Here is a 13,933-nt window from a genome sequence, read left to right on the forward strand (position 1 = left end):
CGCAGAGTAAATTTTGTGGGTGCAACTTTAAGAATTTTATTTATCGACGACCATTACATGTTCTCTTCCTGCAGTGTAAGAACACAAACTAAATGAGGTGGTTTGAACTTTCATGGATTTCCTTCTAAAAGTTACTACTGTTGGGTTTTTTTTTTTTAATTGTCAGGAAGGTTTCCTTTTCAATTACAATTCTTTAAAGACAGATATGAGTAAAATACTTTGCAGACTACGTTCATTATAATATAAACAGCCTCCTAAAAAAAAGCATTCACCTTCGATTTCGGGCCTGTATTTCCCATACTGAAATATTTATGTATTTATATAAAGATTGATCTTACCTCTGAAACAACTTCATGGGACATGAGCCTCTGTATGGCTGCTAGACACAGCTGAGTGATCTTTGGTTCCTTTGTTCCACAGCCCATTAGAAAAGGCTGAACTACCTCTGAGCTGTTCTCTTTCAGTGCTTTCAAAAAGAGATATGGAAGCAGTCAATGTTTAATACCTTGAAGAATACAATGTAAAATTTGTTAATCATACTTATCAAGAAAAAGCAATCTCCGCTCTTGGAAGTTTGGGATTTACCCTTGCTCCACCGGGAAAAGCCAAGTGAAGACAGACACTGGGCTGCCACAGCTCGCTTACACAATTACCCTGGCTGAGGCACAAATCCCAAGCACCTTCTCACACTCAAGTGACTTTCTCTTTCCAAATCCAAAATATAGAGTTCATGTGGTTAGTAGGAAGCTGTAAGGTTCTACCACCCCAAGCCTCATCTGGCCTTGCAGCAGTGACCAGCGTCAGGCTGGCAGCCTGCTCCTTCTGCTCTGCTTCACCTCAGCACCAAATTCAAAAGCAACACCAAGTATGGCACAGAGACATATACCAAAACAGGCAGCATGAAGGGGAATAGGAAAATGCCACCAACAAAACAGGAGGAGAAAGAGACCGCACTGTTTGTATCCTGGGTACATACACCTGGCTGTGAATTCTTCAACCAGTGTTTTAGCAAGAAAGGGCAGCTTCTTCAGATGAAGCTTTGAGCTTTGTTTCATGAACTTCCCCCTGGCCCAGGAAAAAAGCTTCGCAATGATACAACATTCCACGCTGACATTTTTTAAAGTTTTTCCCCATAAAAGTAACACTAGACATGTGAGATAAACTCCCTAAAATTAAAAAAGAAAATATTTCTGAAAGACGAAAGGAAAGCATGACTCCGATCAATTAGTGCTTTTCTATTTGCGGGTGTGGTCGTCAATTCATGCAAACTTTTGATTTTAGCTGCTCAGCACCATTTCAGATACTGAAAATTTCCTCACAGTTGAAAGTTCAATGTGTATTCTTACACTGAATATCATACACTGTTTTAGTCCATGTGTAATAAGAGAAATGTATTCATGCAAAAGTTTCACACACATTTTTAATCACAAATCTTACCACAAACAAACAAAAAATATGTTCTCACATAAAAATGCAAACATGATCTGCTTTATTTTTTTTATTGAACAGTTTGGCTCACAAGAGGATTTATTAAGTATCACTACAACTAATTTGGAAAAAAAAAGAAACATCAAGGTAAAAGCTACAAATATGTATTTTAGTGATATTTTTCAACTGAAGCACTAACATGAATAACAAGTTAATTATAGATGCCAAATTTCTATAAGGTAATAGCTCTTACAGGGTGATATTAACACATATGCAGTCCACAGTTTTGTCAAGTCTCTTCAGAGCCAGTACAGGCTCCATGTCCTGTTGCAGAGGCTGACCTTGCACCAAATGCCTAACCAAAACCAATTAAAATGTCAGCATAAATGTGAATGAATACACTGCTTGTTTAACAGGGGTTTTTTACTACCAAGCAAATAAACCTGCTTTTAAAATATACAGTAAATATCATATCCACTGATACTCTTCTCTTATGAAACACTTCATAATTTTCCAATCAAACCCAAAACATTGGCTACTGATTAAGACATGTAATTTAGGCATCTAATTGTCAGTGTCTACATGAGCTAGGTGTCTAAGCTGCCCTAATAGTCTATGAACACCTACAACACCCGGCCAGTAGAGGCTAGAGAGCTCATTTTAACATGGGCACAAAACCTTCTTCACTCATATAAATTTGTGGACTACCATTAAACTCTAACCATTGAGCAGAAAGAAGAAAGCAAAATTTTTAAAAAGATAACACAAGCATTTATACTTAACATCAGATTAATGATAAAGTTCTAAATGGCAAAAATGGCATGAAAGTTAATAAATAACAAGACAAAGACAAATTTAAACCTCTTACTGTATTTTTCCTATAAACTATTAAAAACAATAATCACGCAACAGGATCTATGCAAGGATTTTACTTTATGAAGCTGAAAAATTAGTGTTTCATAGAACTGGTTTGGTAGTGATTATTTTATTAGCTCCAGTCTTAAAATACACAAAAATTTTCTCATATCCAGGTCTGCTTCCATTTTGCTATGAAAACTATGTGAGAATATATTGAAAAAGAAATATATCATAATGAACCACATCAGAAAAGAAGTTTTGAGAAAATAAAACTTACTCCTTCATTCCATTAGCAAGATTATAATTCTAATTTTTTAAAAGAACTTCTAAAAAAAAATATTTATGAATTGCACATTTCAGAGCCATGTGAGAATAATTTCTTACATTTATCTCCTATGATATAAAGCACAAGCTGAGTTCTCTTTTGGAATTATCAAATTCTCATAAATAAATTACAAAGCACATACAGACTTCCAAGAATGAAGACTCTGAAACTGCTCAACTTTTCAAAGAGAAAGAAAGAAGTTAGATCAATGACATCAGAGTTCTGGCAAGTTAAACACATCTCACCAGACTATTAATAAAGATTTATAAGATTTTAAGATTGCATCTATTTTCTTAAAAATAATAATCCTACACAACGTAATGCTTCAAGAAAGCATCAGGTCAGCTTATTCAAAACAATCCAATACAGTTGTTCTCATCTAATCTAGTGAAATGACAGTTTACATCAAATTATAAAGAAAAACCATATCCTGAACAAAATATTTAAATTACTAGAATGTCTAGTAGATATTCCTAAATCATCTAGCAGTTAAAAAGTATCTACTTCACTAGATTTCACAATTATGGTAGCCTTTGGCAGCTTTATTATTGCTATACATACTACCTTCTCCTCCAAAAATTTTAAATAACAGAGATCTTGACATTAGCTTATCTACAAGATTAGGTTACAATTGATATCTCAAAAAATAAAAGAATCCATAAATAATTTGGGCTGTTTAATGGCATTATGTTTAAACTGTGGAATGTTAGGATAATGTGCAAGCAAAGTATATGTTCCCCTCTGTTCTGCAGTTTCTTACTGCGAAAAAAATTATTATCCTATTAGCAAAGATTAACTAATTAAAATAACTTTTACGATCTGCTGGTTTTCCAAACCTTGTATCAACAAATCTGCACAGTTTTTTTGACAAATTAAATACTAACTACAATCTAGTTTAAACCTTCCAAAGGAAAAGTACTTAGAAAATTTGACCAACTGCCAGAAAGTGTTCCCTCAAAACGATACAGACTGCCTATCCAGGCCCAAAATCAATGATCTTTCACATTTCTTTGAGATGAAGATGAAAAACCGATTTTGCAGGATTACAAACTAACTTTCTAAAATATAAAAGTTCTTTACACAGTAACATGCCAAAGAATGTTGACAGCTTCCCAAATGTCTAACTACAGACTTCTCTTGTTCATTTGTGTATTTTCATATAGCTGACATTACCTGGCATAGTTTTCCCACTTATGTCAGCATTCATGACAGCAGTAAAAACAAAGAAAATAAACAAATAAAAAAAGAGGCATTAAAGTGAAATATTGAGGGGTGGGACTGCTACTTCAAATAATTCTAGAAAGGGCCTCCTTACTGATATCTGGTTTACATACCTCAAAACAAGAAATAGTTTTAATCTGTTTCATTTGGACTTTTCAAATAATTTAGCATTTTAAGAATTTTGACTACAGCCGGCACATTCAAATCTGGCCAAAGGCTTTAGTAGCAATTGGCAAGAAGCCATCAATTTACATGATATTTAATAAAGCTGAAGAAAGTCAGAGACACTGTTTTAAGCACGTACAAAGGTGCAACTCACAAGATATCTCCTGTCCCTAAAGGCAATGGTACATCTTAAATTGAATGACCTTGTCTCAGAGTAAGATGGAATTTTGCCTGCCAGGTACAAATCTCCAAAGGCTAGACCCTCACACTAAACACACAGAGGAGGATCGTACTGCAGAACTCCACACAGAGCACTCAGTGACAACTGTGGTGAATGTTGACAGTGAATAAAACATAGATAATTTGGAGTCCAAGTATGTCATGCTGTTTTTCTAAGTGGACAATTACTTTTCCAGAGCCACAACTGAAAACGGAGACCTTCCTCAGCAACGGTATAGCCCTAACATAAAACAGAAGCAGTGTTAAAAATTCTCAGGCTACTGGATTTTTTGCTAGGTGCCCAAAAGTAAAGCATCACTGATATAGCACACACTAGAAGACACATAGGATTATTAGACATATCCGAGACATCTTTTTAACATTTTGATCTGCAACCCTTGTTTATTTTTTGCGTTGCATTGCAAATAATTACCTGCCAAAATATCAGTGTTCCGTGCAGCTATTGTTTTCACTTTTATTATTCCTGATTCAGCAGCCTGGAAGAGAAGAAAATAAGTAGTTCAGATGCTACTTCATACATCAGTATGTGGAAAGAAATAAGAATATTGAAGATAAATAAAAATGCACAGTCTCCGAGCAAAAATGTTTTTGTCATGTTTTCAGTAAGCTGAGCTAATGCAGAAGTGAGATCTTTGTAGCTTCTGGAATTCCTTTCCAGAATTCCACAGAAAGTGGTATATTCTGTGGTTCAGAATTTTTAGAAATCATTATTCTCATTGTATTACTTCCCAGTCCTACGAACACACAGAAAAATCACTAGCAAAACAAAAAACCCTGTTACATACTCTGTAGAATTTCACACTGTGAAACAATTATCATGATATATCATCTGTCACATTCATCAGGTTGAAATTCTGAAGAAACCAAGAACATCAGTAATTACATCAATGCTTAATACTTAACACTTAAGCAATGAAATCTGGTTAATAAACTGGATGTGGTACACAACACTTGACTGAATATCATCGTTGTTCTTCCAGCTGGGTAGCAGTATTTTCCATTCAAAAGCTAACACTCACTAACAACAGGTACCAGAATGAAACCCATTTTCCCATGAATTTTGTCTCCCTTATGCCCTAAACAAATTATCCCAGGTAGTACCATGAAGAAGCCTTCCTAACAATACTCTCTGTTCTTCCTAACATGCCATACAATCCACACGAACAGTTCTTCCCCTTTCCCTGAAAGTACAACCTGACAGACCAACAGCATCCTCCTTCCCGTCCTGCACATCTTCAGCAGGACCCAGGGCTGCAGATGTGCAGGTTGGGAAATGCATGTGTACAGACTGGCTGGGTGACAACCAGGGGCTGCAGAGCTGAGCTGCCCACCAAGGAGATCCCATACTGCCACGAGGGAACAGTAATTCTCTCTTCAATTGTTCACAAACACTTCCCAGCACAGATTACTAGTCATGCTCTCCAATGAAATCAAGCCAAACTGAAAACATAACATTAAGGCTCTGCATTTCAAAATTATGATTTCTGACAATTTTTGTGTATAAAACACAAAAATACATTGCAAATGGAACCTTTCTGGTTTGTAATTCCATTAATACCCTATAAACGTCTGGAAACAAAGAAGTCATGTTCAATACACTGTGCACCAAAATAAACGCAAGAGTTTTTTGCAAGCAATAGGACATAAATTACTGGAAAATATTGTTCTGCTGAATTTGAAAGTACATTTCCCCTTTTATTTCAGCTTTTTATTTCCACACTAAACATTTCTGTTTTTCCTCTAATACTACTATTTAAAGAAGTGTGCCATCACTGTATAAAACGGATTAGAGAAGCAGACAAGCTGTGGCAGCAAAAATATGAAAGTGACGGTACATGAAGTTCTATCAAGTAGCAATATTTCCCCTCCCTCAAAACACTACTCCAACAAGACGTCACCAAAAGTCAAGATGATGATATAAACTCATAATCAAGTATTTTAATTAGCAGTTGATATACGTATTTCTCAAAATAGCTAAATTAGAAATGCAGAACTGAAATTTTGAACTTTTTGGTTGTTTCCGGTTTGTTTGGTTTTCTTTTTTTTAATTTCCAAAAATAACATAGAAAGACTAAACACTGCCATAAAATAATTTAAGTGATTTGTGAAATTCTGGAGAATTATTTAAGCTTTGTTGAACATAATGTTTCCACTTCAAAAATACAGGCAGAATAATATCCACAGTACCTGAACTAACATATAACATGCTCAAATGAGTATAAAGCAACATGCAAATATTATCTTTCACATAATTCAAATGAGGGGTGCCAAACAGTTCTCATTTACATGAATTATGTTAACTTAATGTGTTGAAGTGTCTTACATTTTAAGTTAATCCCCATTCTTCTTCAGTTATAAATTGTCAGATAATTAGGGGGGTCTTGTCACAACAAATTGTTCCTATTAATTAATATGAAGGATTTGTCACAGTCCAACTTCAATTATCTTCAAACTAAACCTCATCACATGTGCTGTCAATCAATTTCTTTCTTGCCAGGAGTGACAAACCCACTCTGAATCAAATATTAAGGCTGCCCACATGCGTGACATTGGCAAACACTGTGCACTCTGCATGAAGAAAGAAAAAATTATTTCCAACATAATGTCTCCTAGTTAATTGTTTCTATGCTAGCTTTGTATAAAATAGCATATATTTTTTTAAAACTAAGGTACAGCTATTTGACTTTTTACAACCACTCTGAACACGACAGATAGGTTTTCTCCATGAGATATAGCAAGTTCTATGATGATCTGCATTATACTACGGTTTCTATTTAGAATCCAAATCCAAAATGTTTACAGTTAAAAACTAATTACACGGCATACCTCATACAGGAAAAAAATCCAACACTCCACTATATATGTAAATAATACCACATATTAACATTTACAAAAAAATAACTTCAGTTCATCTCAAATAACCAACAGAAAAAAACAGACTATAAACAGTTATCTGGCTATTCTGTCTACATCAATATAAAAGTGTATTTGGATTGCATCAACTTAGCAAATTGAAAGAGATGTCAATAGATTTTAAGTTTACCGATTTACGTCAATTACTACAGCACTTTCAGGACACTGCCCCACTAGAAAAAGAACTTCTAGAAACACTAATCAAGGAGATGGTCAGCATCATACTGTGTATCTGTGGGTACAAATATGATAATTTGCTTTCACACAAATACAAGGCACTATGCTTTTAAAGCAGTCACCACTTTTTCAAAAGCGGCATTATCAGTTTCCCTTAGCACCACAGTTAATAGTAGTCTCATGAGCAAGTCAGCTATCTCTATAATCTTAAAAAGAATCAAATACATGTAGTTCCTCTAACATAACAAACCCCAAGTATACTGGAAACCTTCAGTCAATTAGATTTCCTGTTCTGCTACTTTAACAACTGTGAAATGAACTGAAATAAAATGTCTCAAGCACACACTTGCCATTATTGAGGTTTGCTTCATGTTTCTGCTGAAGCAACTACAGCAGCCAGTGTGGGGAGGGGAAATGATTGATGAAAAACAGAAACTGACTCTCAGCGATAGCACATATTCAAGTCAATCTCTTCCAGCACTTTAATTTGGTTTTAATCAGTCAGTCTCACAACAAAATTAAATAGGACTCTCCAGGCTCAAGCACTTAACCCATCATCTTTCTGCTTCCTCAGAACTTACCAAGTATTTGCTGATTACATGAAGATCACCCTTCACAGAAGTCAAAGGCAAAGAGGAAATGCATGTACAAAAATATCAAGACACACATAGTGCAGTTTGAAGTAGACTGAAAACAAGCCTGTGCATGGTATCTACCTGCTGGCCTTGAAGTTCCTCTCCCAAGGTACAGTCTGACAACATTCATAGTTCCACAAGAACCTTACCCTGAAGCTACCTTTTAGACAGAGGCTCTCTGCACAAGAGCGACCCAGCTGTGGAAATTCATAGACACTTTCAAACCCACCTTTAAGGGTTTCTCAGATCCAAACCTCTTCTCCTCCTTACAGATTTCTCAGTCCTCGGTTCAAACAGGGAAGGGCTTCAGCCTTCCTGTCACTGGATGCGCTGTGTGCATCTTTCAAATTTTTGTAAATTTTAATGCTTTTGCAGGGCCAAAAGCAACAACAAGGTAACAGAGTTAAGTAATTTCTGCTCAGGCACTCAGCAAGCAAAGACTTAACCCATCCTCAAGCAGAATCAACATTTTCCAACATCCAAGAGCTGAATTTCTCCACATCATAGTTTTGTGTGCACATATTTAAAGATCTATAACTCATAAATAGCATATGGAGGGATTAGGATAACTGGGGTATGCAATTCTACTAGCTGCTGTTCAGGGTGATGTAAAGGCAAGCCACCCATAGCAGCAGCAGAGTGATAAGCACATCTGAAAGGCACCAGTTTCTCAAACCTGTCTTCCAGGGACACTGCAGAAGCACTCAAACCTAACTGCAGCAGTCTACATTACCAAAAGATACCACTACAGCTAACTCCACTATCAGCTAACTCCACTATCATGGCAGCCCAAGAATGGCCACAAGGAATAATGGCACAGTGTATGCTCAAACATCTATCTAATTACATAGCGGTTTTCTCCTCACAGGCAGACATCATGGAACCCCGTTGCAATGCAGATGGATGGGCAAGCTAGGTACCAGAGGGGTCAGCCAGGATGCAATTCAACAGCATGTCAGTTGCTCCACTGTAATCCCTATGGATTTGTTGTTACTCTGGGGTAAACGTCAAAGAGCTACCCTTCTTTCACTGAAAAATAACAGCATAGTTGACAATTTTTCATAAGAGAAAGATGACAAAAAATTCTAATCTGGAATCTCTCCTTTACCAGCGACCCTTTTCAGGAAGTGGAAACACCACCCACTGTCTCTGCTGTTTCAGTATTTTTTTTTTTTAAGTTTCAAAAAAGGGTTTTTAAAAAGGTTTTAAAAAGGATCAACTTGCTGATCCTCGAAACTGGTACCTCAGAATTAGGACCAGAAGTAGCACCTTTTTTTTAACAAAAATTATATATACACATAAAGATATTTAATGCAACAACCAGGCACGTGCTCATTTCTAGTAAAGATTGATCTAACATTAAATATTTTGTGTAAACTACTAAAGGTGATAGTACTGTTACCAAAAGTTATTAAAATAGAGAATTTCCACTCCTAGTGCTTTGAATGACCCTTTGTGTTTTGACTGTATTTTGAGAACAAATTGCTATCTCCAGATATACCAAAATTGCTGGTAAGGTTTGCAGCTCTTACTACACAAGCTTTTGATTTCTGTCTTCTAAAAAGAAAAGCATTCAGGAATGCTTTCAGGAATGATGGTCTCTGTTGGCATTTACATTACACTGTTTGCTAACCTTTTACCAAGATTAGATGAGAGTAATATTTGTCATCTATGGTCACTTCCATATCTATTATGGGAAACAAAAAGAGCATTTTTTTTTCTATTCATCATTATCTGTCTTTCCAACTGGAACACTAACCCTACACCCAATAGTTTAGATAAGAGATCCTCCTGTCTAAAAGTACAGTTTCACTTCATTGTTATTCTGGCTTGCTTTGCAAAATCACATTCTCGACCATTACTGTACTGCTAAACTATTATTTGGAAAAGGACAAACTCACAAAAAGCTCCACACTAAATCAGCCTCATGAAAGCACCCAAGTATACCACATTTGTGTGAGAAAGCACTGTACTTGCCTTCTGCATTTTTATCTTCCTCCCCAGGAGTACAATCCCTACTCAACCCCTTCTCTTTTATATATGCTCATTCTACCTGTAATTTAAACTGGTGAAATGCCAGTTCTGTTCTGACAGCACTGTGCACTCTCAGGGATCTATTATATTGAATGATTTAATGTATCTGGATTACAGCTTGCTCACATGCTACTGGCTTGGAGCAAGGCCTACCAGCAGAGTCTCTGGGAATGGAGCACCATAAAGGCAGATAAAGGCAGGGAGTATGTGAACCAGGTACTTAATGTCAACTGGACACATACAAGCCCACACACCCAAGGGCCAATGCCATTGAAAGGACAACCTCTACCTGGGTCACAGTGACTTGGGAAGGTTATTGATGACTGGGGAGAGGTAAATGCTACACACATCTCCAGAGTGGGCTGAGAAGAGCTTTCAAGACACTACAGGACAGTCAGTTACACATCACTAATTGGTAAGGTTACAGAACAAATCCTTCTGGAAACCATCGTCTAGACACATGCAGGACAAGATGATTAGGAATAGCCAACGCTAATTTAGCATGAGCCTCACCAACCCAACTGCCTTACGGCCTTCTACAAGGAGATGATGGGCTGTGTGTGGCTAAGGGGAGAGCACTACATATTTTATACCTTGACTAGAGCAAATGCCATCTCCAGTTGTATCCTTATAATCAAATTGGTGAGATACAGACAACTGGAGAGTAAAGTGGGTAAAGATTGGCTCAAAGGGTCATTACAAATGGTATGAAGTCCAGCTGGTAACCAGTCACTAGTAGTGCTTCTCAGGGGTGGATACTAGGGCTAATACCATTTAACATCTTTAACGTTATTAGCAGCCTGGATAAAGGCATAGAGTCTGCAGACAAATGCAACATACTTGGGGGGTGCATATTCAGAGGAACCCAGATAGGCTGATTGTTGGAAGAAGGGTTCACTGGAGTCAAGAAGACGCTCAATGAGTTATGCATCTTGCTCAACTTTATTAGTTTCTAACACTACTTATATAGAACCGATACACATGCATATCTGTAAAGCAGAAATATAATTGGTTAGTAGTCTCTAAACACGCGCGGTTCTCACACCCCTAATTATCATCACTAAAATAAGTGTTCTATCCATGTAGCTAATTGTGTTGCTGTGCTTCAGCCTTGTAGTTTGTTACTCCCTATCTTCCCATACCGGTCCCTATCTTTCTTGGCCCTGCACCTGCTTTCCCAGCAGCTGTAGCTTGTTACAGCCACGGCCTGTTGGCACAACATAATTACTCGGTCTCAGGATTCAAGAACAGCTCAAGGCTACCTTTCTTATTGTCTCCAGCACAGCAACTTCAGTACAATTCTGATTACAGACCTATTCTAATACCAGGCCTGGATTGTGCAGATCTTCAGAGATTCTAAGGCCATGCTTCTGCAGCCATTCTTCTACAGCTGATAAATGGGCTGGTAGGCACCTCACGGAGTTCAACAAAGGCCAATGCAAAGTCCAGCCCTGTGCACCAGTACAGGCTGGGGGCAGCCAGCAAAGCAGCCTTACAGAAAATGACCCAGGGTCCTGGTGGACAACAAAATGGAACCAAAAGCCAGCAGTGAGCCCTTGTAACAAAGGTGGTCAACTGCATGCTGGGCTGCATTAGCAAGAACACAGGCAGCAGGTTGAGGGAAGGGAGTCCTTCCTGCTCTTTGGCTCTTGTGGGACTGCTGCTGGAGTAAAATGTCTAGTTTTAGCCTCCCCAGCACAAGAAAGCCATTGACATGTTGGGGCAAGTCCAGTGGAAGTCTACTAAGACAGTTAGGAGATGGAGAACAACGGATAAGGAGATGCTGTAAGAGCTGCATTTGTTCAGTCTGAAGAAGACAAGACTAAAGGGAAGGCTTGTTAATGTCCACAGTTTCCTAAAGGAAGGCTGTGGTGAAGGTGAAGCAGTTGGCAATCACTCTTCAGATGTGTGCTCCACACTGAATATATGCACAAGTAGAGAAAGAAAGCAGGGAACACTGACAGCAATAATGCTCCTTTCAAATCACTTCATATACTGCAATTCCGCACAAGCTTCTTACTGTGATTTTTCTTCCACAGAATCTTAGTAAACACAGTAAAATAGTACTAATTTTCCTATAAATTAAGAATTGTATTTTGGTAAACCACCTTTCACTATCACAAAACCCTCAATACAAAACCAGCTACAGTTTTCCAGTTTTTTTACATTTGGAATATGTGATTTACGTGAACTGTTGAATAGCCTGATTAACTTTTTTTTTTCTTTTTAAATAAATAAATTAATATATTTGCTGGTTTTCTTTGTATAACCTTTATTTATCATATGAAGACAAGAAACTGCAAACAGGCCATCAGTCTCTATTCATATACAAAGTTGCTTCTTCACCTGTTCAGACTTTATCTGAGACAGAAGCAAAATTGTTCTGGTTTATTCTACATAATGTTCTACTTGAGCTCGGTGAAGGAAATAAATAGTGTACATTTCTGATTCCAGCAACAGGCACAACAACAGTTGAAGACACCAAGTTAATTCTGGCTAGACTTGACTCTGCTCAAGGATGGTGCCATTCTCAATGGCCAGAGCAACTATGCTCTGAGAAAAAATTAAACCATTAACCAATTCTATTATACACTTTCTCCACCGATTTAAGATTAATGATATAGCAGGGTTTGGGTTTTATTTTTTAAAACCACACTATCTTGTTCATTTCCAGCTTTAGTGCGACTATGTTAGTTGTCCTCATATTAAAACTGCTCTTTCACTTGACAGGAGCGACTGCTCCTCTGGTCCGTTAATCCTCTGAAATTGTCAGTTTGCAGTATCAGCAGCCAATTCAGAATCCTGAAGGTTAATCATCAGTAATGCCAGGAGAGGTGCCAGTGTTATCTAAATTGCTTCAGAACTGTTGCCTCTGGAGGTACCTCACTCGATGTGAATGTGGAGGTATAGATAATGAAATACAAATATTTAATATCAAGAGTTTTCTTCTGACAATCAAAGCATTATACCTCAGCTGGAAAAACCATCACATATAAATCAACAGAACAAATTAGAATGAATTAACATAAACCAACTAATTACTGAACAGCATCAATATAGACAGAAAGAAAAAAAGCTAACAAAGACTTGATACAGAAGAATTAGCAACAAATTCTTAATTTACACTCTTCCACAGTCAGACAGAATCAGGATGTACCCTCTATTTTGTATTATATTATGTATGCTATATTCATACATTATATTTATATATATATATAAAAAATCTATTCTACGGATATCCTGAGAGAGCGCGTGTCTACCATTAATGGATTTCTGAGTGATCTGTCAAGTACAACACAACTGATTATAAACCATGGAAATAGAGAACTTGAATTTTCATTACATACTTTTGTCACAACAATCATCATTCTACAATAAAATAAAACCCAACACCCTGTTCCAGAGCTTTAAGCGATTTACACTTGAAGATCAAACTAATTTTGCCTTCACCTTGTTGATCAGAACAGATGGGACCATGGAACTCCTAAGGCTTTGCCATAAATACTATACTCAGAGTCACACAGTCTGAGACAGCAGCGCCAGGGGCATGGTAAAAAGAAACAAGAGACAACAGTTTGGGTACTAGTTAAGAATAGGAGTCGCCAAGAATTTCCAGCTTCTGCTACAGCTTTCCTGTATAATCTTCAGGAAGTCATAGGAGACAGGTAGTGATTAAATCAGAGCTTGAGATGCACACATTTACATATTTTGACTCCCTTTACAATGCAGATCTAGTCTCTACTGAATGCTCCTTAATTCTTAAAGCGCCTCCTCAAGCTAACTCAACTGACCCACTACCAGGGGCTCAATACCGAGGTCTAAGCTTAGGCCTTCGTATCCAAGACAACATGCAGGCAGCAGAAGACCCATGCTCTTCCGACCAGCTGCTGGAAGCCAAGGAAGCAACAGTAATGCATCTCTAGTAGCAAAGATACAA

At 37.3% G+C, this 13,933-nt stretch overlaps 1 protein-coding gene across 6 annotated transcripts in view; it reads right to left on the bottom strand.

Annotated features, from left to right (window-relative positions):
• MON2 (MON2 homolog, regulator of endosome-to-Golgi trafficking) overlaps positions 1–13,933 on the bottom strand; it is a 73,794-nt gene that overhangs the window by 52,880 nt on the left and 6,981 nt on the right. For 5 of the 6 annotated variants that reach the window (XR_005104581.1, XM_037390138.1, XM_037390137.1 and 2 more), the window contains exons 2-3: positions 4,650–4,713; positions 339–466 (exon numbers count right to left, since the gene is read on the bottom strand). Coding sequence is in view for 5 of the 6 variants with exons in the window: in XM_037390138.1 (XP_037246035.1) it covers positions 339–466; positions 4,650–4,713 (192 nt within the window). In the remaining variant the exon portion in view is untranslated. Of the gene's footprint in view, positions 1–338; positions 467–3,784; positions 3,802–4,649; positions 4,714–13,933 lie in introns of those variants that run through there. The other variant, XM_037390140.1, reaches the window with a different exon arrangement.

This window comes from Falco rusticolus, chromosome 5 (assembly GCF_015220075.1).
Source record: "Falco rusticolus isolate bFalRus1 chromosome 5, bFalRus1.pri, whole genome shotgun sequence".
Lineage (NCBI taxonomy): Eukaryota > Metazoa > Chordata > Aves > Falconiformes > Falconidae > Falco > Falco rusticolus.